Raw genomic sequence first — 27,910 nt, forward strand, 5'->3', positions numbered from 1 at the left:
TGCGGGCCTGAACCCCAAGGATCCTCCCCGCAGTCGGAGCAGCTGAACATCTCCGGGACTGTAGTTGGGCGGCCCTTTGCAGCTGAGCAGGATAAAACCACGTCTTCCTCACCAGATACTGTAGGAAAGCAGAGACCCGACCGGTCAGTGATGGTGAGGCAGCAGCCCCGCTGCGCCGCTGCGCCTCTTTCTAGTGGGAGAGGTTCCCTCAAGGTAATTCACTTCAATTCAATTCAATTTTATTTTATTTATATAGCGTCTAATACAACAAAAGTGGTCTCTAGGCGCTTTCCAGAGACCCAGAATGTGACCCCCGAGCAATTATTACATAAACAATGGCAGGTAACCCCCCCCCCCTAGTGGGAGAAAAGCCTTAAGCCAAACAGTGGCATGGAAAAACTACCCTTAACTTTAAACTAATATCTCGTTGAAAAGAGAGTTTTTAGGGTTATTCTCCATCTCAAAAAAGTTTCGCTTTTGACATGTGTTAAAGAACTGTATTTAAAATGGCTTTGAAAGCTAAAAGTATAGATATGAAGTTTTTTTTAACCTTTTTGTTCTGCCAATTTCTGCTGCTTTCCCAAAAAATGCTACCTAATGGTTTTCTACCTTTGCAGAGCTTCAATTTTACTGTGTTTTACTCCCTAGCCCACTTCCTTTTTCCCCCAAGTGGTGCTTGCCTCTTGCCAGGCCGTCGTTGTAAATAAGAATTTAATGACCTGCCTGGTTAAATAAAGGCCAATGACTGAATGAATATCAAATAAAGCGATAGAATTGTTTTTTTTTCTCTTTATCATATAATGTTCACAAAGTGTAATGCAATTCATGTCATGGGTAGTGTATTTTGAAGGATCAAATACTCAACATCCCATATTATCCATTTTACATCGTGCAAGAAATGATGCAAACTTTGAAAAATCCACTGTGCGCATGCGCAGAACCACAACGTAGCATTTCTCGGCAGGTAGCAAAGATTGGCAGAACACAGGACCACAGATGGCATAAACAATCGGACCAGTCTACAGTGTATGGTTTATGGTCTCTGGCTTAATGTCTGCTATGAAACACCAATCACCGATGCTTGTGCTGCTGGTCTGTGCCAGCTGCTTTCTGATTGGTCCTCTCTGGAAGCGCTCTCCTCTTTCCCGTGGTTGTCATGGAGAAAGAGCTGCCATCACCAAAGATCGTCTAGTAACACACTGGCTCACTCCGCCCTGAAAAAATGTAACCGGATGATCTTTGAGGGTTATAAATATCACTTGTAAATGAGGGGCAGTAAATGCGGTCCCGTTGTTTAAATGTAATAAATCTACCTTTAAAAGCACTATATGTCGGTCTTCTTAGAGCACAGTGGCTTATTAGTCCAGGGGCCAGAGCCCAAAATTTAACTTGTTGTCAATACCACTCAAGGTGACAAAACTTACTTATAATTTTTGAAAATATCTATGTCTGTAGATGATATTTTGGTATGATAACCTTTCCTGAGTGGCAGCTGTATCATAGTTTGAGTGACATTATGTGATGATTCTGTACTCGGTTAACCTTCTTAACATTATCTTAAGTACACACAGAACTTGATAGACTAACTATAATCAGATCTTGACATATTCCCATTAATAACGATGTTCATTTTGTTTACAATATTGTTATGTTTATAATGTTGTATATAAAACTAAGCTGGTTCCTTATCTCATTGTTATGTCCTTTTTGTCCTGTATGATAAAGACCAGTTTGTGACATCAGCCTGGTAGTGGCTGTTATAGTTTCATAGGAGCCTAATGATACTCTTCTAGTTTAAGGCTCACAATGACCTGTAACAATGATATATTATGGGGTATATTATACATTTCCTGAATCCTTATGGTCCTGTGAGTATTCCAGTTTTTGTATTTTGTGTCTCTATTGTTCCTAGATGACACAGGGCTAAAATATAGTATATCATTTAGGCGAAAATTGTGTAAAAATGTGTGTTGTTTATAGTTTAAAGAGCTGCAGTGACCTCTATGTTGGTCCGAAAGATTCTCATCTTAGCTAGAATGAATGCTTAAAAGGTCCCCTTTAAAATGATACCAAAGACAATATTGTGAAACATTGACAGATATCCTGTACATGAGTCTAAACCAGGATATGCACCACCATCTAAAATGTAGTTTTCTGAAGGGGGTGGGTAACTTCATGAGCTGATATGACACAGCTGCCACCCAGGAAGGGTTATCATACCAAAATATCATCTACAGACATAGATATGTTCAAAAATGAAGAGCAAGTTTTGTCACCTTGAGTGGTACCGATATCTGGCCTGGCCCATGGACTATATACACACCGTGGCACGCATCTTTCTTTGTGTGATTGTGTTACTAAGCAAAAGCGAAAGAGGGAGACATCTTTCCTGGGTGGTTTTCTGCAGCAGGGAGGTGAGGAGGAGGAGGGAGAGTGAGTGGGGAGCAGCCGGACTGACAGAACAGGCAGTGGGCGGAGACAAGGACAGGAGACACAGTGGTGAGGAGGAGAGAGGCATCGTCTCACTGATGCTGAGTCACATAACAGAGAGACCTCAGTTGCATCCCATGAGTCTTTGGGAATAATGGAGGAGCTTGAACACACCTGCCCTCATCCCCGGACGGTAGGGGCATTTGTGCCTGGGTGGTTGTTTTTTTTTTTAGTCCTGCTGTGTGTATAGTGTGTGGGTGTGTGTGAGAGAAGGAGACAGGAAGTAGTAGGGAAACAAAAGACCCTGCTTTCTCCCATGTTATGAAACAGATCCTCTAGCGTGTGGCTGCGGGGGGATGCTCGGGGAGCTGAGTGGACAGTGTGTTGGTTTGAATGTGCTGCCAGAGGAGGAAACACACCATGGATGTCCTGCTGATGGGATGCTGCTGCAGTGAGAACATGTATCTCCTTTGATCTGCGTCTCTTGCATCTTGTACCGTCTTTGTTGTAATTCCTCATGCTAGCATTTATGGTTATCCAACTCTCCATTTTACACGTTTTCACCCCAGATTGCCTGTATTTGTGTGAAACCGTGTTGCCTTCACTGCCCTTGCTAGCTCCTGCCCACTCTGTTTTTTTTTTACTTTAATCCTTTTTAACGCCAGATGTTCTTTGTTTGTGCCAGATATTTTCCTAGCATGCTCCCACCCTGATAGGGCCTTGTACTGTACGCTCCTGGTCACAAAGTTTATGTTTTGCCATCTGCTCTGTGCAAAATAGCTTCTCTCTCACCGCTCCCGAAGGGTTACAGGCGATAAGGTGGCTTCCTCAGAAGACTGTTGTGGCTGCTGATAAATTGTTGCTCCAAACTAATTCATATACCCGGAAAATGCTAATGACCAGTTTGAAAAATAGAGGAAGGAGTCTTTCAGCTACAGAAATAATAACACCTATAACTTATTTCCCTGTTTGAATAAATAGGTTTACTTTTAATTAGTCCACTGCATGAATTGCCTTTTTCCAGGCCTCTGCCAACACCTCTGGATTGTTTCCAGATATCCGTGTAATAAAATGACTGCATCTCATGCAAATATGTCAAGAGCAACCTTGCAGCTTCTCTTACTTTGAGGGTCAGTTAATGTTTATGACGGGTAGTTTTATTGCTATAGGGCACAGTTGGCACTCCGCATGTGCGTGTTTGACATTGCCTCTGGGATTGTTTAGGGTTCAAATACTTAATTTCTTTGTGTATAATACTATAATAATCACAGAGCCACCTTCACCTTTCCATATGATTTTTCTCTTGACGTTATATAACTACAGACAAAGACAAAGAGATGGTATTAACCTTCCTGTCTCCTTGTCCTTTTTTATTTGTCCATGTTAAAACTCTTAACCTGAGCTTACCTAACAGAGCCATTGATTGGTTGGTGTTGTTGTTTTGTTGTCATACTGTTCTGCAAGGATCATATTTTCCCATATTATGGTCTAGTAGGAACCTAGTCTGCTCTTAACCAGGCTGCTGCATTATGTGTGTATATACATATTGTTCAATGGGGAAAAAGTCATTTTCTTGTTTGAACAAACCACCAAGTCCTCATTAAGGAAAAGAGGACCAATGCCACCAGTATGTGCAGCCATGCAAACTGCTGTGACTTCAAGGTCACCATACCACTAGATCATTTAGAGGTCTAAATTATATTCTTTCACATTGCTATGGTTACGGTACAGAGCATGGTTTCTTGCTTGCCTATGTGGGACATGATCATGAGAATTTATAGTACGAGTGGGTGACCATATCCTCCTAAACCTACCAGATGGTTTCGGCTCATATAAGGCAATAATATGCACTGATAACACCGACAGAGTGGTATCATGATAACAAAACATAATACAACATAATAAACTGCCGTAAAAATCTGTCCTTTCTCAAATCAGGATGTTACAAAAGTTACGTGTGATTAAATTATATTACTTTGATTAGGGAGCAGTCGTTCACAGCCAGAAAAACAAGCTTACACAGCTGAGTTACTGAGTATTTTATAATTTTCATTATAAATGAAAAACTGGTTTGAGAAGCCAGAGGGAATGTATTTCTGAGAAATATTAGGCTAAGTAACAAGGTGAAAATAAAACTTATAGTCTTCTTTTTGAGTGATTTAAACATTGCTCAGATCGGACCAATAAGGTTACTATTGAAATCAAAATAAAGGCGCTCTCAGATGTTTTAGAGCAAAATGAACCTTATCCAGTTTTAGTATATCTATAAACATTAGATTGGTTTGAGCTATTTTTTTCTTTTTACCCAATTCCACCTCCAATGTACCTGCGGGACCTCATACCCTTGCATTGTTCATGTGTTCATGTCACCGGGAGGCTTGGGAGAGACTGGGCGTTACTATTTGATCAATGTTTTTATTCCATGTATTTTTATGCAGCGGCTGATGGTAACAGAGCGAAAAGCCGGGCATACCTGAGGTCAACATGAGCACCAGGGCGGTTGCTGCTTCATCGTTCAGTCTTACCATGTCTCTGTTTTCAGTGATATTTGTATTTTTTTCCAAATTCATGCCGTGAGGACCGAGCCTGGTGTGGTGCAGCTTCTGGTTACATTGCTGTTCACTGGTCAGACTGACGTCAGGTGCTCGCCTTATCCACAGAGGCCTCTGTTTCCATGTTTTCATCCTCCTCTCACACTCCCACATTTTTCCACTCTGCGCAGGTTCCTTTCACACTGGTGGGAAATGAGAGTCAATGACTGCTCCCTGCAGTCAACAGATGGCACACACACTCCATTTTTCAGACTTTCATACGCTGCAGCACTTGTGTGATGTAGCTGTGATACAATCTATCCAACAGATCCTTCATCTCCCTTGTCCTTATTTGCCCTTCGCTTTGATCTCCCACTGTTACTTATGTTCACCCATCCCAATTTAATACGCAAAAAAAAAGTCAGATTTTCTATTACCTCCTCACACTTTTGTACACTTCAGCTCAGTGGTTGACTCCTTAATTTGTGAACACATGCAGTCGGCTTTACAGAATTCAATGTCAGCTCGCACTCAGTGATCAATAACAGTGAGTGCAGTTCTGTCTGTCTCCCACTCTTTTGTCTCAGTGCAGCGTGAGCATCAGCTGGGGTCAATAACATAATGGAGGTTACTGTAACTGGGAGGGGCATGGAAAGGGAGGCATAATGTGAACTACCCTGGGAATAAATGACGGCGTTTCTATGGAGACAGTGTGTCTCTATGTTTTTGGGGATGCTGGGAAAACCTTCATCAGTCTGCATCACACCTCACGTCGATAACCTTGCCACTCTCTGTTGCAGACTCTCACCGAGCCCGCCATTTTTGCCAGGGAGACCAGCTGCGACTGTCGCGCGCCTCATGAAAAGCTCACCATCGCGCAGGCCCGTCGAGGCACCCCAGGTAAACCTCCTCCGTCCAGCAGGGCTTTCCTCTTTCCTTACTGTCCTTCCACCCAGCCTGCTTCCGACCCGGATATTATTTCTTTTATTACTAGTGTAGTACAGAATACACAAGTATAGCACCATCCCAGTACTACACACTACTTTTACCTAAGCTTGTAATTCTTCCTCTGAAGCTGTTTTCACTGAAACCACCTCAGCCGTTGGTCCTTTTATAGATCGGTTACTGTAACTATCATGTGTTTAACGCCTCAAAATTTACTGCAGCAGCTGCTGTGCGTCCTTATATACACATATTCTCGTAATTCACCACACAAATTGCCACAACTGCTAAGCAAAAGCCAGTCTTTGCAGTGCTTTATTGTTTCTATTAGAACAAAAAGGTGGAAATACCCAGTTTCCTTAACTGAAGACATTCCTCCACCTTTGGCAGGATTAACGGACTCCCCAACCTCAATTGATGATGGGCCCCTGAGCAAGGCCTTAACCCTAATTGCTCCATGGTGTGTGTGTCTCAGATGTAAGTCGCTTTGGATAAAAGCATCTGCTAAATAACAGTAGTAGTCAGTACTCGAGTTGTAAAAAACAATCAGGGGGGATGGTGGATTTTATCATATGGGGACGGATCATTTGTGCTGATTACAAATAATATAATATATTACAAATAATAGCAGTGACCAAAACACCTGCAGAAATACTGCAGGAATGACATAGCAGCAGTTAAATGCAGCCTTCGGTAAGCTTTAAATATCCACTGGGCTTACATCAAATACATCAAAACACAACAATAAAAAACACTTTTCTGAACTTATCAATACGACTCTGTCCTTCACAGGATAAGTAAAATAGATCACTGCAAAAACTCAAAATCTTAACAAGAATATTTGTCTCATTTCTAGTTAAAATGTCTCATTTTAGTAAAAAAATCTCAGACTTAAAACAAGACTGATCACTGGAAAAAATAGCAATTTTAACCTGTTTCAAGTAGATTTTCACTTAAGATAAGTAGAAAAATCTGCCAGTGGAACAAGATTTTTTTGCTTGTAATAAGAAGATAAATCTTGTCCCACTGGCAGATTTTTCTACTTATTATTTCAAGTGAAAATTTACTTGAAACAGATGAAAATTGTCAAATAAGTTATTTTTCTGGTGTTATTTTTCTGGTGATGACTCTAAATGTTGAAATAGCAGTAAAACCACATTCATTGATGAAATGACATAAGGGATGGAAAGGGGGGATGGCAGTTTTACAGGGGGTATGATTTTGACCGTTTTTATTTCAGGGGGGATGCCATCCCCCCTCATCCCCCCTCAACTCGAGTACTGGTAGTAGTAGTCAAATTTTCAACCTGAGTCACACTTCAACTAAGTGTGTACCTTCCCAGTGTCCAGCTGTTGTTCATTTGGCGCTGGTGGAGAAGCAGAAGCACGTCAACGTCCTCTGGTGGTGTGATGCACCAAAAAACAGCACCAAGAATCACCGCAATGTGTTGGAACACTCATGTAAATGGTATAATTGAGTCTAAGATGAGTAAGCACCACACTGAAGTCTGAGAGATATACTGTATGCTTTTTGGCTTGTTCAGAACATGAGAGGCTTAAGTGTATTCATTATATCTGCTTTTCTTTTAAGAGATGGCTTTGTATGTGCACCGTGGCTCACTTTCTTTTACTGGGACATTAACCTGAGCAGTATTTCTGTTTTTGACCTTGCAGTTAGGTTCACTTTGTCTGTGTCTGTTTTCAGTGGACCGGCCTGTCCGCGTCTATGCAGACGGCATCTTCGACCTGTTCCACTCTGGACACGCTCGCGCCCTCATGCAGGCCAAGAACCTTTTTCCCAACACCTACCTCATAGTAGGAGGCAAGACAGACCTCACTTTTAAAAACGGGCCTCAACTGATCAGATTTCATTGCGTTTGAAGCATTTTCTCATCAGTTTTCTCATGTTTGTCTCCTGACAGTGTGCAGCGATGAGCTGACTCACAAGTACAAGGGTTTCACGGTCATGACGGAGTACGAACGCTATGAAGCGCTGAGACATTGCCGCTACGTCGACGAAGTTTTGAGAGACGCACCTTGGACTCTCACGCCTGAGTTCCTCGAGACACACAAGGTTTGTGGTTAATAGTTCACATCACTGACACAAACCAGCCATTTCCAGGGAGTAAAATTATTCACAAACATGAAGTAATCCATGTAAATGAGTCTGTTAGTTGATGTTTTCCTTAAATATTCTTAAGTGGAAAATCTTATCTTACTGGACAACTTGTTCTGGTATTGTGAATATGGACTGAGGGAGTGATATGTTTATGATCAAACCCTTATCTTTCTTAAAACAGTGTCTCCTTTGTCTCGCAGATTGATTTTGTGGCTCATGATGACATCCCGTACTCCTCAGCTGGAAGTGAAGATGTCTATAAACACATCAAGGAAGCAGGTTGGTGCGCAATGCCATTGCGTAGATGTCATTTTAAAATTTCCCTCGGTCAGTTTTTTTAGGTTATATTTGTTGTTATTATGTGTGCCTGTCAGGGATGTTCGTGCCCACCCAGCGGACAGAGGGAATCTCAACCTCGGACATAATAACCAGAATTGTCCGAGACTACGACGTTTACGCCCGACGCAACCTCCAGCGTGGTTACACGGCTAAGGAGCTTAACGTCAGCTACATCAATGTAAGACCGTGATCAGTTCCTCACACTTGATCTGCTGCAGCTGCTTTATTTCTGAGCATCGATTTAGCCTTGATTTGATTTTTTTTTTCTTTTTGTAAAAACATGACTTCTGATGGATCTGCTATTCACGGGATGCTTTAACGGTAACAAGGAAAAAAAATGGTTTGATCGAACTAAAACACACATGCATGTATTTATTCATCATATTGATCCATTAGTCATTTGAAGGCTGGAAATCTGAAGTAAAACTGCTAACACACAGAACTGTGTAGCTGCTCATGAGATTTGATCAGGAAGAGCTTCTTCTTATTCGTTTGCTACAAAATGGTTTTATTTAATGGAAGTACCTGCCGTGTTTTGGCTGAACAGCCGTACTCAGGTGACGCCACTAACAGTTTGATTGATTTCAGGACTGTGACTTGACCACTCCAAAACCGACCCCCCCCACCCAAATCATGATGGTCCCTCCACCGTGCTTCTTATCTGGGATAATGTGTCAGCGTGGGTATTTGGTCCAGACTGCCAAATAGGTTTTATCTGAACTTTCGACAATACATTATTCCACAAGTGTTATTTGCTGTTTTGCCATGGAGACATGCATGAAGATATTTGCAAGATGTAGAGATTTTGGTTCTTTTTCATCTATGATGTATGACGTATGATGACATATGATCTTTGCGGACGGCTCAATCATGGGCGAAAATAGCAACAGTTCGTACTTTTTTCTTCTGTAGACAGTTTGTCTTTTTGTAGATTTATGGTCTGTAGAACTCCTTGGAGTCCTTTCGAGGTTTTGACATCTCTGTAAAGCTTCTTCTCAGGTCCTGAAACCCTGTTGGATTAGACTCCAACTGGGTTGGACTTGTTGGCATGAACTATGCTGCGACATTTGGAGCATCGTTCAGACTAACAAGTCTTTCTTGAACCTTTAAAGAAATCAAGAGCCAGATCCATAAACCACATTTCCAGTCTCACTTTCTACCTTGGAAAACACAGCTCAGCATAGCTTTTGGGGACGTTATTTTTGTAAAAATTTGTTCGATAAAGACTAAGCAAGTAAAATTAAATTTGTGTTTTCCGTCTAATCAGACTGTATTTCACCGCGGAAGATAAAGATATAAGCAATTCAAGCAAAAATCCCCATAATTCAAAACTGTTCGTATTAGCGCGTGATAAGTGTTGTTCTCACGTTGAAGGAATCAGAAAAGGTGTCACAGCTGCCATGCAACCAGGTGTGAGGAAAATGATCCTCACGCTGCTCCTGCATGGAAAAACCTGGACTGGATGTTTGTTCTGGTTCTTCTGCTGTGTTTTCATTCGTGACAGCTTCTAATGGCTTTTCCATCGACATTCCATCTCCTCAGGAGAAAAAGTACCGGCTACAGAACCAGGTGGATCGCATGAAGGAAAAGGTTCGCACAGTCGAGGAAAAGAGCAAACATTTTGTCTACCGCGTGGAGGAGAAGAGTCACGACCTTATTCAGAAATGGGAAGAAAAATCTAGAGAATTTATTGGCAACTTTTTAGAACTTTTTGGACCTGATGGCACGTGGGTAAGTCATTTTCTTTTTAATGGTGCAAATATTAATAATCTCGCTCGTTCTTTAACTGAATATGTTGAAGTATGTACTGACAAAGCTGGAGGTTTTATCGTCTATTGGACTTGGACTCTTCTCTCTCCGTGTGTACAGAAACAGGTGTTTCAGGAACGCAGCGGTCGAATGCTGTCCTACGCGCTGTCCCCCAGGGAGTCGCCCTGCAATAGTCCTCCCCGCGAACTGTCCCCCCTGCGCTCCCCCTCTCCTCCGTCTCCCCCCACCCGCTGGCACAGCGCGCGGCCCTCCCCCCCTACGTCTCCCAAAGGGGCGTCCGCCTCCATAAGCAGCATGAGTGAAGGTGATGAAGATGAGAAGTAGATGGATTTCTTAACGCCTAAAAAACATCTCACCCATTTCACACGTGGTGCACTGCCCGGGAACTCCTCACTAAAACACATACGCACTCCTGCAAACACTGGCTGGAAACGGAGACGGATTCACGTCAAAGACGTTGCACATCTGCAAGGCTTGGCGGTGAACGGGGGGGGGAAAGGTAAGAAGCCATCACAGTCTCTGTTGCCTGGGCAACCAAGCAGACCAAAGGAAGAGGCCAGAAGAGGAGGATGGGGGGGGTTCTGCAAGTCTTGAGTAGTTTATCATTTCAGACGGACCAGAATCCTTTACTGTACCTTTTAAATGGATCTGCTTGGTAGAACACTGGTAGAGACTCACCAGCCTTCCTGCAATATCACTGCTTTGCTTTTTGTCTACTTATGTCTGAGTGTCCATTTCTTTAAGAAGCCAAGTTTTGTCATAAATACCACAACCGGGAAGTTACTGGAACAGATTTGACATGAGATGATAATTAGAAATAAGACCATGTTTCCCCTAAAATAGCAGCAGAGACACTATGTATAACATTTTGGCACTTAAACACATAGTTAGTTCTAGTTTTTAGCGTTTTAGCTTAAAGGAGATCAAGAAAAAATAACTTTACTCATCACTGATACTAACGAGTGCTTTTTAAAAGGTATTTCTCAGATAAATAAGGGAAAACTACAAGTCCGCATGCTGACTGGATACTTTAAAGACTGTCCAACTGAACGCTGATGGAGTTTACTAAATTCTGTTTTAAATTGATGACAGAATTAATTTTAATAAAATTACCCCACGAGGCTAAAACTGCAGCTATCATGTGCAATCCCTGTTTTGTTTTTTTTTATACACAACTTTTGATTGTGATGAGGTACACAAAGCAGCCTTCAGACGTACGTCTTGAATGTAAATTGAGTTTTTGAGATTGCACTTGAAAAGGAAGTGCAACCGCTGTCTCCTAAGGTCGTAAAAGCAACGAATTGTTCAGACCGTCCAGCTGGCGTTGCAAACTTTACCCCCTCAAAGGAACCAATTAATGAAAATGGTTATCTTTTTACAGTTTTCCATGCTTTATCAGACATTCTTTGACGGTTTGGAACATGACGTCCACCGTCATTGAACATTTGACAAATTGATGGAAAAATAAGAAAATGTAAGCTCTCTGGGTGAACTGTCAAAGTTGTCGGAAGCCTGAACTTTAACCCTGATGTTTTATTGCTATTATCAGAAATGTGCTTTCAAGTTCTGCTCATCCATAAGAGGCCAAAGCGGACCAGTCTTCCACACTGACGATAAACAGCATAATGTGATGAAAAAAAACCTAAATATCCTTTTAAGCTCTACATGTTAGTCTGCACTATAAAACTTTGGGAATATATGTCATTTTTTTATTTTTAATGTTCAAACAGCTTGACATGTAAATAAAAATGTTTAAGAGGAAAACAATGAGAGTGCATTCCAACTGTTTGAATCAGATAAGATGATGGATGGATCACAAATAGCAGTTTCCTTTATTGTCAGGTTGTACAGTTGGTACACTAGTGGGTGTCGCTGCATGGCTGCCTCCACAATGAGCAGTTCATGCACACAAATACATCATTTCAGCAGGATGGAAAAACACAGTGATCACTCCACACTGTATATACGGCATCAAAATTAGATTTAGTTATAGGTGTAATGTTCTCTGAGATATAAGCACAGTCTTCAAGAATACAGGTGAACAACTGCTGAGCTGGAAAGATCCTCAGTCTTTAAAATTGAGATGTGATTTGTTTTTGTTTTTTTTTAATTTTTCTAGCCTGGCCTGCAGGGAGACCACACGTTTACGTCCACATCAACGGCTATTCTATAACAGGGCACTTCCGTTGCAGCAGGTGCGTCACAGAGTATCACTTGGGGAGGCTGGCAGCTCTCAGAGTCATTGGAAATGATGGAATCTTACAGACAGGCCGAATAGCGGAGAAGCTACAGGATGTGGACGCTGTCAATACTGAATTCTTCTTTCATTTCACCGGTGAAGCTAAAGGAGACGAGAAAGAGGAAATCATTTCAGATTGAGAAAACTCCCCACCAACTGATTTTATTCTTTGGACCAGGTTTGGGCCACACCTCATTAAAATCTGGTCTTTTTTTTTCCAGCAATTACAAACAATTACGTTGATATTGTGACTTTCTTATTAGTTCTTGGTGGTTTGTTGAAATCAAAGCAACAGAAGCACTTTGAATAAAGACAAATGCATGCAAAGTTAGTAAAGTGCACAAAAATAAAGCTCGATATGGTCCATGCTGTACGCCTGGATAGTTTGATCCACAATTTAGTACCCAAGGAAGTTTAAGTGGTTCACCATATTTGCCTTTGCCAGCTTTTCCAGACACTCAACTGTGTCTCCATTGCTCTCATTGAAAAATCATTGGGTAAAATAAAAGTAAGCAGTCTGCACAATTGCAAATAATAAAAATATCAACAACAATAATCATCAACAATTAAACTCCTTTTTTTTTAGCTGCATCTTCCAACTCATTCATTTTCACTCATGATTGCATTTTTAAAAATGTATAAACTTTGTTCAAACTCATTCAGAGGACTGAAAGTACAAATTAGGTAAAAGGCTGACTTGACAAAACCAAAAGGAGAGTTAGGATAACAGGTCCGAGCTGTGAGCCTTGTCATTTATCCGCCACGACAGGTTTACAGAAGCATGTTTAAAAAAACAAAAAACAACCGATCCAATGTTCGCGACATGAAGCGACAGGTCCATAAAATTCTGTGAGGATTTGCTGGTTGGATTAAAGCTACTCAGCAGATCAAGCTGGTATCTGATCATGTCATAAGAATTTACAAGATGCTCATTTGGGCTCTGAGCGGGTACCATCAGTCTAAGGTCTGTAGTTGGGCAGCAAAGCCAAACATCAAAATGTAAATATTCCTACTACTACTTTCATTTTTATCCTTTCCCTCCTCAAGTGTTGTCCACAGTTCCACATAAACTTTCAATCAGCTTTTCAAACACATCAAATAATCCTCAAGTTTCCACAAGTAAAGCTTTCTCTCTATGACAAAATAAAATCTTGAATTGTAGTACTTTAAAAGATGTGTACTTTTAATGCACTGCTTCCTCTATCTTTTCAAAAAGGTGCTAGAATTTATTTTTTCATCTATAAATATTATTCTTATTCATTTTCCCTGACTATCAAAGAAAAAGAGTGCAACCAAACGAGATCTCCGCCATATTTATGGCACACTGGCCTAGATGTGGTTCAACCACGTTGAAAATAAAATGTCGCTCCTCGCATTTGCACTGAAACATAAAACCCTCCCGACTCGGCAGACGTTTGCAGGAGGTGAAACAGAACGCAAGCTTTTACTCCTGGTGAGAGAGAAGGACACTCAATCAGCAGTGCACAGCTCAGTCGGCCACAGGGAGCAACGGCCTAGTCAGCAAAGCTGAGGCGGGCCAAACTGCAGGAGACGGAGGGAGGGCTGGCAGTTACGCAGTCAATTTAACGTCAAGATTCACCAAAATAACCGGTCATTGATGAATGGAGTTAAACACCGGGGGATCTACTGTACGATCAAGACGAGGTTCATTTTAAACTCAATTGTGAGTCACAACAATGAAAGCTACGCTGATGAAGGTTATTGCCATTGGGTACAAATTTAAGTCAAAGGGATTCCACCTTAACAAACCTGTAACGAGTGGAATGTAAAAAGCAATAATAAATCCTTCACCCAAGGGCAACATTTCAGCATACATGCTCCACGCAGTGTGCCGCCACTTTGGATCCCAGCAGAGGGCTACGATAGCAGCTCGGGCAGAGTTATCTGTTGGCTTTGTATATGGACTTGCTGGCATCGCGTGGTTCTCTGCTGGGATTGCTCCAGTCGTCCGCCTCGGCGCTGGTCTGGTAGTGCCGCCACGCTGACTTGTTGAAGACAGGCAGCCGCTCAAAGGACTCGCTGGACAGAGCCTTTAAACGAGGACACAAAACATGAAAGACAAGTAAAACTCTTATCTCTTATCTTTAAAAAAAAAAAAATATATATATATATATATATATATATATATATATATAGATAGATAGATAGATAGATATGCTTTATTCCAGACTCAAGGTCCATACAAAAATACAATCAAAAGATACACAGTACAAAAAAGATTAAAAAACACAAAGATAAAAAATAGTTTAATGACTCATTTTAAGAGACACTTATACCAGTGTTCCCAAAACTGAGACGTGCAGCGTGTGGCACTGTACATAATGTTCACCAGTACCACAACAATTTGATTTTCAGAATCATTTAACCGACAAATAAACCTGTACATTATATTTCTCAAAACAGATTGCAGTGTGTTCACTCCAGCACTCACAAACATCTCACTTGCGCTAGTCCATCTGGGCCTTTTTAACAGTATCCTCAGAGCATCATTGTATGCCACTTGTAGTTTCTGAAGGCTGGCTTTTTTATAGGTCAACCACAGATGTGCAGTGTACAAAGGTGAACAATACATTTTGAACAGAGTCAACTTCACTCCAACAGTACAACAACCGAATTTACGTGACAATACATTTGCTCTCACATACAACACTGACGATATATGTCCTCGTCATCTGTCAGTTGGTCTGTGATCACATGACCAAGATATTTCATATATATATATATATATATATATATATATATATATATATATATATATATATATATATATATATATATATATATATATATATATATATATATATATATATATATATATACACATATACATATACATATAGGGCTGGGCGATATGGACCAAAAGTCATATCTCGATATTTTCTAGCTAAATGGCGATACTCGATATATATCTCGATATTTTTTCTGTGCCTTAATTGGGGTTTCCCCCAAAGCATTATAGCATAGCATCTCTATTAGCTTCATTTTTTTCTTAGGCAAACCCTTAAAAAAACAGTCAGTTTTAATACAAAGCCTCGTGCCAAATGTCACACAGGTACATTTATTAACAGAAGTCTGCACAATATCAAAATGTATAAAACAAATGAAATAAAAATAAACTGCCTGCATATATAGAATAAAAATGCTTCTTAAATAAAATAAAACAAATATCCCTTTCCTGCATAACAATTAAATTAAAATACACTGTAATTAATACAATGTAGACAGTAACAGGCAGACTTTTCCACTGAGGTTGACAGTTGTGCAAATAACAAAACATTTGTGCAAATCTCAAATAAAACATTCAAGTCAATTGTCACAAAATAAGCTATATCAAAATCATTAAAAAAAAAAAAATGTAAAAAAAAAAAACTTTTTTTTTTTTTTTTCTTTAAATCGATATAAACGATATTGTCTCGTACCATATCGTGTTTGAAAATATATCGATATATATTAAAATCTCGATATATCGCCCAGCCCTATATATATATATATATATATACACATATATATATATATATACATACACACATATATATATATATATATATATATATATATATATATATATATATATATATATATATATATATATATATATATATATATATATATATATATATATATATATATATATATATATATATATATATATATTACTATCAACACATAATTACTGCCAAATTAGTAAATTATTGTCACGTAAATAATTGGCTCTATTTCCCGAAAGGTCAAAATACCCATTTAGGCCTTGAATAAGCTGAGTAACAAAGCTGAGTGCGATCGCTTTCAGAGGGAGACGGACCATTACAACACGCCCCGTTTGGCAGACTCGTGTTACCTTCAGATAGATGACAGCGTCCGTGCCAACTCCCTCCATCGAGTAGAGCTTCAAGTCCCCCTGGAAGTATCGGGCATAGAGTCTCGAAATGGGTAAACCATAGCCAAAACCAGCCTGTAAGAGGAAGAAAAGAGAACTTTAGTAACTCCGATGTCTCGGCATTTATCAAAAATACATGAGCTGAAGGAGGTTATTGTCACCACGGTCAACACTGAATGGTTTTGAACTTGCGTACCAGCGGGACGGCTCCTGGCTCAAAGCTCGGCGTTGGGGCAGTGGAGTACATGTAGTTAAACAGACGGTCGATCTTCCTCAGAGGAACTCCTCCACCTTTGTCGCTGATCTTAAAGGCAGATGGTGAAGAGGAAGACAGAACATCAAACACCACTACATTTTTATATAATGATGGATATGTGGATGTCAATTTACCTTTATTGAGAGATCTTCTTTACCCAGAGTGAGTCTCGCCTTTACTGGCGGTAATCCTTCATTACTGTTCTCATGAAGCTCCACTGTTGCCCTCATCGAGTTCTGCAATCACCCGACCCCCCCAGAACTGATCAATTACGCCCCGTGGGAATCCAGACAGACATTTTCTCATATTCAAAGAGCACAGAGCTGGTTATAATAAACACTACTGCTGCTCTGCTCACCTTAAAAAGCTCGAACAACATGTGGAACAGATGCGACGGCACGTACACGACATGGATGGGCTTTTTAGGAGCCTTCACTAGAAGACAAAAATATGAAAAAATGTAGCGCAAACAGAAGCACACACAAAATAGGGTTTGTTTTGGAAGCTGAGACTTTGAAGCTCAAATCATCACATGGCTAAACGTGGAGTCCAGAGTTGTAGCCATAGTCTAGTCTGAAGAGAGTAACACAACAGCTGTTTTGTGTGGCTGATTATAAGGACAAATGGTTAAAAGCAGTGATGCACGGGTTACTGCACAAGAGCACTAAACTCTCTTACTGTTGAACTCTTCAATCTTGAGCTCGGGAGCCGCTAAGTAGTACTTCTCACACAGCATCTTGGCAGTGTCGTAGGCATCTGAAGGAAGAGGCATAATAACATGAGTCAGGACACAGCGATCAGAGCGTGCTCAGTGTTTATGTTTGGCTTTCCGTCGTTTGTTACTAATATAGTTTCCATCCCTGCATGGTTCACTCACAGGGCAACTATGGATCCATCCGGCTGGAGCGATTTAAAAACTATCACAATGTACAGTACATGTGTGTGAGATGGAGGAAAAAACCCAACTTCAGCTCTTGGAAACAGCAGAGACGCTCAGGATGTCAGTGGAGAAATATTTTCAGTGCATAATCAGATGTCCATATATGAGCAGTTTTGACAGAGGTAAGAAGACATTTTCCATCATGGCTGTGGCTTGGATGGCTCTGACGTCACGTCAGATATCTCAGACTGTAAAAAACAATGGAGGAGGCATTCTGTCACGTGACCCATTGGTTTCTGGTTTTGACATGGGGACACGCCCACCCCGTATCAATCAAAGTTAGCTTTGATCCCAGCTCTTTCAGCCGAACCTCAACTAAATATAAGAAATAGCTGCTGTCAGGCATGTACAGCAGAATATATTGTTTAACATGTTGAATTTACGACAAAATCCAAAATGACGTTTAGCCGACGCTGGGTTAATATAACCAGCTGGTCGCTTCACTAAACACGGTAGCATGACAACTACAGATGAGGAAGTATTAATTGCTAGCCGTTACCTAAAACGACTGTGTTGTTACATAGCCTGAGCAAAAAGTAGTTTCTTATAAATGTGTTTAAGTGTATTACAAGTATACTTATTTTATATATTATATACTTAAGAATAGTATAAGTGGAGTTTACTTGGCTTATACTGAAAATAAATAAAAGTTGAAGACTAAGTACATTAATGCTACAACTTACACATATACTTTAAGGCTTTTACTTGTACTTTCAAGTACTAATACTTTGTACATCTTGATCCAAGTACAGAATAAGGTCAAGTCATTGACTCGTGATTACATTTAAAATTAGCAGAATAAAAATGTTTTTCACTCCACACATTTACTTTGAGGTCTTATCTGTTATAAACCTGCATGTTCAAGTTCATATAGTTCTGGAGTTTAAAAGAACATCGTATGTGTGCTCAATTGCATTATTATCATTAGTATACTTCAATACACTAACAAGTGGACTAGAAGTATATACTTAGTACACTAGTAGTATAGAGATAAGTGTATTTAAAGTATACTTTTATAAAACGTAAAAATCTGCCCATTTAGTCTGAAGAAGTATTAAGTTAGTATACTTTCCAGTACACTACAGGTACATGGTCCGTAGTTTAACTGCTATACTTATACTCAAGCCTACTTAATAAAATAAAGTGTACTACTTTTTGCTACAGGTATACAAACGTCTGATGTGAAAGCATCACTAAGCAAGTTCCTCAAATGATCGAAAACCCACAGAAAATCATTTAAATGTTGGGTTATCGGGAAAAAAACTATAGGGAAAGAAATGTCAAAGGAGGTGAAAACTTCTGCAACGCATTGCCAAAGCAGACCCGTTAACAAAGAAACAGGTTTCATACAGCAAGAAGCAAAAGGCTTTGCATTCCTGGTCAAAACGTCTTTACCCTGAAAGGTTGGGACAGTAAAAAATGAATAAAAAGATTCTGTTACAAAGTATGAGCAAAAAAAAGAGTAAAAAAAATATGTGACTACGGCTTATATCTGACATCGTTAGGAAACCCACGCTGATGGGAATTCCAAAACTACAAATTCTGTTGATCGATCAGCCCGATTGATCGGTGGCACTGGCTACGGGCAACCAGGTCAAGGCTACAACAGGAAAGGAAAGAGCTGTCTTATCTGACTGCAATCTTATCAGTTCATAAAATAATTAGGAAATGACACTAATCAGCAGCGGAGGAATTCTAGAGGATCATGAAAAGATTTCGACAAACATAAAGCTAAAATAAAAACCCACTTTGATTTAAAGACCTTCGGGGAGCTTTGGAAGACTGTGCAGACGAACCACATAAAAGTCCGATCTAAACATGGAAATTAACATCCAAACATGCTTGACACATTTTGGAAACAAATCATGTAGACCACTGAGGTAGAAATAGATTTTTCTGGCCTCAACGAGTGAAGAATGCAGGAACACATACAGTAAAATGAACTGCTATTAATCATGGTTGGGCTTTTGTTGCAGACTGTGGCACCGGGGACGTTTCTCTGGCAAGGACGAAGCAAAAACAAGCTGGTGAAAAAGCTGAAGGTGGAATAAAAAAAAAAAAAAGGAAGTTTTTTTTAGTTTTTTTTTTTAAAGGAGCTAAAACCACTAAGTTACTATTCACTGTGGACAAACCTTAATTCTTCTTTGATATTCAGATTTTTTTTTTTTTTTTTTACATTTTTTTAAGGTTGCAAAAAAATGCATGATGCGATGCCTGATGAAATGTAGTTAACTCTTACTTTTTTCCCAACTGTAATGTCTGATATTATGTTGCATAATCACAGTGCTTGACCGATCTGGTGCGCTGCTGAGCTATTCACGTGTTAGGCCTCTTAGTCTGCACTTTACATTTCCACATCTGGAAGAAATTTGAAAGCAACCCACCAAGTCGCACTGTCTGCACAGCACATGCATCTTTTCCCGTAAATAGCTACAAACACAGTTCTTGGAATACGTAAAACAGAACTGGAGACAGACAGAGAAGACATCATGAGGAAATGCCATTCTACTATTAAGTGTGCTTTTCTGTTTACTTTTGTTTGTGAAAAAAAAAAACAATTTAAAAACACCATTTCCAGTCACAACAAAACAAAGGATTGCAAAACACAATAGATCCAACATACAAAGAATCCACAATTGAAACTCTCATGGGATACTTCCAACTTAAAGAGACATCACATCTGTTAAAGGAATATTCCAGAGTTAAAGCTTTCTTCAGGGAGCAAAATGAAGTGACAAGAAATAGAAGTGAATATGCATTTACAGCATGCTTTGAAGCCTTTGTTAAGACTCAAAAACATAATTCTACTGTAGTGATAGTCTGGATAGCATCCTTACAGATGAACCAAGGCAGTTTTAACTTTGTATGTATACAAAAAGTGTAATAACTATTTTTACAGGAATGCCCTTCTGCTACTGTTACATCAGTCTGTATAAGTCATCTACTGGTATCAAAAAAAATACTGTCCAAAGAGACAAAAGAAGGAGTTTGTTGTCTCTGTATCTAACTCTTGTCTATTTTGTCATAAATATTTAAGTCCCAGTCCAGTTGAATGGAAGCAGAGGCCATGAACTCGCATTCTTTCTGCATCTATTGTCAGTAGTTTGTGCAATATTAATAATGAACTTGTACAGACTTGTGACAACCTGGCAGCAAACAGAAGGGACAATTTGTTCACATACAAAGATAAAATTACCTGGGTTCATCTGGAGGGACCTTATCCACACTATCACTTAAAAGAAAACACGGATGCTCCCAAAAGGTCCGCACCCCGACCTTCCTCCCCACTTCTTGTCAACGAGCATGAACTCTTCTACTATTGGTGATCGGCTGGAACAATATTTATTATGGCTGCAGAGTCTTGGTTGCATTTTCCTTTTTAAACAGTCACAAGATTAGCAACCAATGGATGGTTAAGATATATTCATTGAATGAGACAACAATCTTGTAGCATTGGTTACCCTGCCTTTAACCCAGAATTACAGCATAGCAAGGAGTTAATTTTGTGTGCAAGATAAATCGATAAAACGGTATTTAATAATATATCTTTAACATATTCTCCCACTTACAAAAACAAATGACAGTTGTTAAACTCACCGCTCACAACTTCTGCTACGCTGCAGTTGGGATCAATGCTGCCGATGTGTTTGGGATGTGCCGGGTTGGTGTCGTTACCAAACAGAAGAGCTGAACACAAACGCATGGAAATAACACTTGACTGCAGTGACAGATCAGAGTAGCTCAACCACACTCGGTGCCAGGGATACAAATTAAATACATGCGAGACTCACTGTGCTGGTTGATGAGCATGCGGAAAGAGATCCGGTTGGTGTAAAAGCGGTCGAGGAAGTACTGGATGTTGCTGCTGATGAAGGGGTCGAAGCCAAACTTCTCCTTGTACTCTATAACCCCCTGAGCCATGGTGGGAACCACATCGTTGTGACGGTTCCGGATCTCAATCAAGAGCTCCAAGAAGCTGAAAAGATATTATATTAAACATTCAAACATAGACAGACAACCGAACCAACATGCAGAGATCGTCAGTAAAGCTGCCTCATTGTAATTCCCATGTATGCACATATTTATGTAATCCAAAATAATTCAAATCCTTCCATTAATTTTCTATCATTACAGAGTTTCAAAATGCTCAGGAAATGATAACCATCTTTGTATTTTTGTCTTAATTTCCATTGAACTAAACAAGTCTTGGAAATGTGCACACCAAGCAAACAGGTCCCAACTGTGAGTCAAAGCAGCCTCCTTTATTTGTGTTTATCAGCATGGCTATTTATCAAACAGTCGTTGTTATGGTATACACACACTCTGTTACCCGAGCAGCCAGCAGTCATCTATGTGCACTGATGCAATTATCTGAAGTAACTCTTCCATTGCAGCTTCTAAAGCCAGCACGCAACATATTGCTGCTTGACAAAAGTGCACGTATTCTCTGTAAACCCAACTCTGCGTACAGCAAACACCATTGCATTTTACCATGAATGCAACATCCACTCACTCATTCAGAGTGTGAGGATCCTCTGGCTTTCTGTTCTCGTAATCCAGCAGTTCCACAAAACTCTGCATGTACCTAACATAGCAAACAGAGGTCAAAAGTCAACTTTTATGCACTGTTCTTAACAATACCATGATTATAAACCTTATCAACTGGCACCAGTACAGAGAAAACTGCTTACCATTTCTGGACCAGTCTGACGGAGGGCTGGCTGAGCAGGTTATCTGGCAGCAGGTTGACCTCTCTCATGGTGTTCGCCAGCCGTACTGGCAGCTCTTTACGCAGGAACATGTATGATGTTTTCTCACAGGCATTTTCCCTTCCTGAGAGGAGATAAAAAAAACAAAAATAAACATTTGATAAGGTTTAATCTTGACAGAGGCCAGTTTACAGTTCACTCCAACGCCCACACAACCATGAACGGCCCAATGCCTCGATTATTCTAACATATTAGTCATTGTGTAAGATAGCGGTCACATCAAGACCTATAAACCTTAGTGCCAGAGCTCGGGGCGCACCCATAGTCATCGCAGTATTCATCCTAAAGGAGTATGTGTTACTTCTGAGAAATGACACTGCAACACCACCGAGATAGCACTGGAACGAGTCCTACAAAAAGTACAACAAATTACAAAAACATAAGTACAGTACACCATTTTCAAACGATAAGTTTTACTATTACATAGTATCTGGTGTTTTCGTAACCACTTGCATAGCATTAGTTTACAAACATCTGAAGGTCTGAGCCAGGCCAAACAGGCAGCAAAGCATCCATCCATCCATTATCTATACCCGCTTTATCCTTAGCAGGGTCACGGGGGTCTGCTGGAGCCAATCACAGCTCATTACAGGCGAGAGGCCGGGGTTACACCCTGGACGGGTCACCAGTCCATCGCAGGGCCACATATCGGTACATACAAACAACCAGACACACTCACACCTACGGGCAATTTAGAATCACCAATTAACCTACTACGCATGTTTTTGGACTGTGGGAGGAAGCCGGAGCACCCAGAGCGAACCCACTCAAGCACGGGAGAACATGCAAACTCCACACAGAAAGACCCCGCTGGGCCTGGGAGTCGAACCGGGAACCTTCTCGCTTTGAGGCAACAGTGCTAACCACCAGCAGCCGTGCTGCCCCCCAAAGCATCCAATAACCAAATATAATCCAATTTTGAAGTAAGCTGCTGTTCTGCAATTGCAGACATGGCCAAAGCTTAAACGCTTTTGTTTATAGCCCAGGTGTCTCAAATTTTACTGATCTATATAATAGAGATGCACCGATCGATCGGCAACCGATCGGTATCGGCCCGATAATGGCCCTATCGGTTTTGATTGGAGATCGGAAAATAATAGTTCCAAAGCGGGCCGATCAGATGACGTTTACAACAACAAACCGCCGCAGGAAAGCTGAAGCTAGTAAGCTACACTTACTCTTTGTAAGCCGAGTCTAAGTCGTCTCTAAAGGGTGAAATATTGCCTCAGCCTGAAATAAAACAGTTCATGATACTTTCTCATCTCCTAATTTTTATACCTAATAATGCAATGTCAGTGTTGTGTACATGAAACAACAATATTGACGAATTTATGGATTTCACGCTGTGATCGGTGATCGGCAATATCGGATCGGCAGATACTTCTTTTGGAGATCGGTTATTGGTGACCGGCCCTCAAAATCCTGATCTGTGCATCTTTACTATATAACCATGATACATACTCCCACAATGCCTTGTTAAGAGCAATTTTCCCAATGAACAATAGAAATCAATTGGACGAAGCATTAGGTCACGTGACCTATTGGTTTTTAAAGAGCAGTATTGAAAACTATTTCTTTCAATTCAGTTCAATCAAATTTAACTTTGGCTACCAGCTCCTTCAAAAGATCCCTGACGAAATATCTGCAAAGCTGCCAGCAGACGTTTACACCAGAATAAACCGTTGACTGTTGACTTGATGGCAAAATCAAAAATGATTGCCATGTTCAGCCGACGCTGGGTTAGTACAACCAGCCGGTTACGTCACTAAGAGCATTACCATGGCGATTAGGGATGAGGAAGTGATAGTGCCTAGTCATTGGCTGAGGCAACTGTCAATCAATCATATTAGAAAAAAATGTACTACTTTATATAAACTCTCCTGGCATGGTACAAAAAAAAAAGAACACCCTCAGAGTTGTCATAGATGTGAAATCAAACAATTGAAACCAAATCGTTTTTTTTTTTTAACCGGGCTGTAAACATGTTTAATTCTGTTTTAAAGTTGGACATTTTAACATGGGAGTCAATGAAGTGACTCGCTTTTGCAGCCAGCTTCTAGTGGTCGGTCGAGGAGCTGCAACAAATCTTAGGTCTCAACCTGGAAGTTAGATGGATAGTGCTTCTAAAATAAGGAATTACCAATTTTCTGAGCAATCAAATCCCGCATAGCTATTTGGGAGAGATCTCTTAAACAGACGGACGCTAAAACAAACCACTTTAGACAGCAGTTCATAAAAGGCAGAAAAGGTGCGATGGAAAATTCAGCCTTGCACTTTGGCCTAAGTGTACAGAGACTGGTAGTCAAAACCAACGACCTTAACAATGTTTTGTTTACCAGAATCGTAAGAATGAATCATCATTCTTACGTCATCATCATTTATGCTTTAAAAAAGATTATGTTTCCTTGGTTTCATTGATATTCTGCATCGAGACGCCTGATGTATGTTCTGGGCCTGCATGCAACTGCTTAATTAAATCCACTGAAAACTGAATTATCTCTCAAGTCTTGGTTATTTAGAAACTCAGTTTCAGCCTGGATATTCACCTGGTTGAAAATAACATATTAAAGAGCATTTCAACCAGTTTTTCCACAACAAAAGGAATGCAAGGAAACATGATTATGCAAATTTAAAATATGTAAACTTAAATGTCAGAATTAACTTCTGCTGCCAAAAAAAAAACCTTTTTATGCTACTCTCAAAAGGTGGCATAAAAAGCAAATCCAGCAACCTCAACTGAATTCTATAAGTAACCTAATGGAAGCTGGAACACAAGCTGGAAAGTGCATTTGGTTTCAATATCCAACCTTTAATATGACACCTAAAAAGGCACTGCTGTCTGCTTGTAGCTGCATGTGTCTGTAAACATGAGCTTTAATAGTTTATGCAAACTACCACAAATCTTAAGAGGCAAAAGAAAAAAGGAAACTTCAGAGGGATTTTAGGTAGAAGAAAAGATTTACTGTATCAAAACATCTTTCCCACTTTTAACTTGACCTGAGGTTTACAGGACACTGTGTTCACGCCGTGCACATGGCCCAGCTTCTCGTGTGTACAAGATAATCTTTTTAACCCTCAGCAGAGAAAACCATGACACACAGAGAAAATCTGCCTCTTTCAGGTTCTTTCAGCTCCTAGAAAAAGGAAGTGTCATGGGAATCTTTTCATGCAGATCATGGTGCCACATGACCGACTTCATGACTCCTACAGTTAAAGTTTTGCTCCAAAAGAAGTTAAAACGTAAACGATCCAGGAAAATCAAAGGCTCCAGCTACAAAGAAACACTTACCCAGCGTTTTTTTTTTTTTTTTTTTTAAGACAATGGAAGGGTTATAAATTAGAAAATACTGTAGTTAGACGGCAAAATGTGGAACCTAAGAGGCCACATCCCAGTTTTGTGTGAGAGCAGGAAACACGAGCCGCGTACAAGTCCTCTCTTTGGGCCAACTGCTTTCCAGACACAAACAAGTTCTGCACACTTCCCGTTGCTCTCACCCAATTCACAGCTGTGAGGACGAATTACATAACAGACATGACATGCTTTTAATCAGTGATGGATTAAGAAAATCCTTGAGACCAGCACCAGGATCCAATTAATAACTGTCATCGTGTGTTTGGAGTCTCATGTCTGAGTCTGGTATGCTTAGTGCACTTTGGAGGGAAGGAGAAGAAGAAATGTGGCATCTTTCTCTTTATTAAACTCAAAACACTGAGTGTACATTTCAAGATTAAATCCTATGAGACTGAAAGCAACTTGTTCAGATTAAGTAATAGTTACTGAGCAGCTGGAAAACAGGTCTGTTTACCCTCCAATGCAACTGTAGCTCTGCGGTTCTAGTAAAAACACCTGCACGCACAGAGAAATGTGCTAGTACATGCTCCCATGGTAAACAATCATGCAACAGCACAACATATGCAGGGATGTCAGCGTGCATGCTGCTGCTTGTGCAGACCTGGAGCTCTGTGCCAGTCAATTTAAATGTCACATCTGATCATGTGATCATAACTCAGTATTAGCTTTCAACTGGGCTTGATTGACTTTTTTCTATTAATAACGAGCCAGGGTTTGCATGTGACACTCATGAAATATACAGTATCCTTTGGTAATACTGGCAAAAGATTAGGAGAGGCCGCTCTGGTGTTGCTGTCTTTAAAGGCTGATTTATGCTTCCGCGTTACACTAACGCAGAGCCTACGGCGTAGGAGATACGCGGCGACGCGCACCCCTACGCCGTAGGCTCTGCGTCACGTCACGTTTTTTCCTTTACATTTCTGAAGTGGCTACTTACCAAAATCCAAAAACTGCTTAATGGAGAGCGGTGACGGTGAAAATCTGGAGTAATACTCGATTTTGGGATTGGTGTTTTTCAGCAGAGACATGAAGATCCTCATTTTGAAAGTTTAACGCTGATGTCTCTGTTCTGGCGTGAGAGAGTGATCAGAAACAACAACAGCGTCTCATCCCCGGGACCGATGGCGGACACAGTCTTTCTCTGTCACCAACCGCCTCATTTCCAGCGTCCACGGAGGACACGACACGACGCCAGAAATGTATGTCCATAAGACAACAGGTTAAGACACAAAGAGCTCCCAATGCGGCTTCCTGGGTCTACATTTCTGTATCAGGTCAGCTCATCACCGTGAAGCAGCTGACAGGAAATATGCACTTCCTTTAAAGCTTTTCAAAATAAAATCCTATCACGTACACGACTTGGAATTTAAATGGGTCACTAAATAAGAGGTTATAGTCCATGGGCCAGAGCCCAAAATTTCACTTGTCAGTACTACTCAAGGTGACCCAACTTGCTTATAATTTTTGAAAAGATCCATGTCTATAGATGATATTTTGGTATGATAACCCTTCCTGAGTGGCAGCTGTATCATAGTTATCAGCTCATGAAGTTCAGAAAATTACATTTTAGATGCTGCTGCATATCCTATATATATATATATATATATATATATATATATATATATATATATATATATATATATATATATATATATATATATATATATATATATATATATATATATATATATATATATATATATATAGCAAACATTTATTTATAATGCGCAGGTATAATATTTATAATGCTCAAGTATATTTATATTTATAATGCTCAGGTATAATATTGCAATGAAGTGCTGTACTATTTTTATAAGGTAATAACAGGTATAATTTTTTGATAAAGTAAAGCTTGCTGTTATATTTTCTTCTTATTTTTATTTTCAAGCAAAATTGAAATAGAAACAAGGGGTAGGACCTCATAAGTTTTTTACTTCCTCCTACTCCTTTTCGAGCATGAAGGTTTATTTCCCTTTGATTTTGTTGAGTGACTGTTTATTTGTATTCTTTTTTTTGTTGTTTTGTGTAATTGTTTTTTTTCTGTTTTTCTGTTTTCTGTTTTTTCTCTCGAAATAAAGATTTCAATCAATCAATCTATATTTGTAAATATATTTTTGTGACTTTTTTTACGCTAAGTGTTGAGTGTACTGCTGCCACACAAAGACTATTTCCCCATTGAGGGAGGAATAAAGGACAATCTAATCATTACAATGGTCTTCAACCCTGGTCCTCAGGACTCCCTGTCCTGCATGTTTTAGATGTTTCCCTGCTTCAGCACACCCTGATACAAATGACTGTGTTATTAACAGATTTATGCAGACCTGGA

At 39.9% G+C, this 27,910-nt stretch overlaps 2 protein-coding genes across 8 annotated transcripts; one reads left to right on the forward strand and one right to left on the reverse strand.

Annotated features, from left to right (window-relative positions):
• On the forward strand, positions 1–11,932 carry pcyt1ba (phosphate cytidylyltransferase 1B, choline a). Of its 3 annotated transcripts, none has more exons than XM_061713769.1 (8): positions 1–213; positions 5,762–5,861; positions 7,608–7,724; positions 7,825–7,976; positions 8,222–8,300; positions 8,396–8,538; positions 9,903–10,091; positions 10,236–11,932. In XM_061713769.1, the coding sequence occupies exons 1-8, from the start codon at positions 151–153 to the stop codon at positions 10,452–10,454; spliced, it is 1,062 nt and encodes a 353-aa protein (XP_061569753.1). In that variant the 5' UTR covers positions 1–150; the 3' UTR covers positions 10,455–11,932. The 3 variants fall into 3 exon arrangements, with proteins under 3 accessions (XP_061569753.1, XP_061569752.1, XP_061569754.1); XM_061713768.1 differs by having other exon boundaries at positions 10,230–11,929; XM_061713770.1 differs by lacking the exon at positions 1–213 and adding an exon at positions 2,470–2,623 and having other exon boundaries at positions 10,230–11,921.
• On the reverse strand, positions 11,928–26,874 carry pdk3a (pyruvate dehydrogenase kinase, isozyme 3a). 5 transcript variants are annotated; one of them, XR_009770819.1, is made up of 12 exons: positions 26,522–26,874; positions 22,155–22,296; positions 21,977–22,048; positions 21,255–21,439; positions 21,061–21,150; positions 17,202–17,279; positions 16,882–16,958; positions 16,658–16,759; positions 16,464–16,571; positions 16,229–16,342; positions 14,205–14,420; positions 11,928–12,471 (listed from the first exon to the last, which is right to left on the reverse strand). XR_009770819.1 is itself a non-coding variant. In XM_061713767.1 (12 exons), the coding sequence occupies exons 1-12, from the start codon at positions 26,622–26,624 to the stop codon at positions 12,455–12,457; spliced, it is 1,209 nt and encodes a 402-aa protein (XP_061569751.1). In that variant the 5' UTR covers positions 26,625–26,874; the 3' UTR covers positions 11,928–12,454. The 5 variants fall into 5 exon arrangements, 2 of the variants coding, with proteins under 2 accessions (XP_061569751.1, XP_061569750.1); XR_009770818.1 differs by having other exon boundaries at positions 14,182–14,420; XR_009770817.1 differs by having other exon boundaries at positions 14,140–14,420.
• Between the last annotated feature and the right edge of the window lie 1,036 nt (positions 26,875–27,910).

Source organism: Cololabis saira, chromosome 22, assembly GCF_033807715.1.
Source record: "Cololabis saira isolate AMF1-May2022 chromosome 22, fColSai1.1, whole genome shotgun sequence".
Classification (NCBI taxonomy): Eukaryota; Metazoa; Chordata; class Actinopteri; order Beloniformes; family Belonidae; genus Cololabis; species Cololabis saira.

What these genes read in the sequence shown, in the direction of transcription:
- pcyt1ba (XM_061713768.1), top strand. Translation starts at nt 151, where the DNA reads ATGGTGAGGCAGCAGCCCCGCTGCGCCGCTGCGCCTCTTTCTAGTGGG. An exon ending in CACCTACCTCATAGTAGGAG is followed by an intron (nt 7,725 to 7,824) that starts GCAAGACAGACC and finishes GTCTCCTGACAG; the next exon opens with TGTGCAGCGATGAGCTGACT. An exon ending in AGTTCCTCGAGACACACAAG is followed by an intron (nt 7,977 to 8,221) that starts GTTTGTGGTTAA and finishes TTTGTCTCGCAG; the next exon opens with ATTGATTTTGTGGCTCATGA.
- pdk3a (XM_061713766.1), bottom strand. Translation starts at nt 26,624, where the DNA reads ATGAGGATCTTCATGTCTCTGCTGAAAAACACCAATCCCAAAATCGAG. An exon ending in CGTAGCAGAAGTTGTGAGCG is followed by an intron (nt 17,280 to 21,060) that starts GTGAGTTTAACA and finishes CTCTTCCTTCAG; the next exon opens with ATGCCTACGACACTGCCAAG. An exon ending in TGTTGTTCGAGCTTTTTAAG is followed by an intron (nt 16,760 to 16,881) that starts GTGAGCAGAGCA and finishes GGGTGATTGCAG; the next exon opens with AACTCGATGAGGGCAACAGT.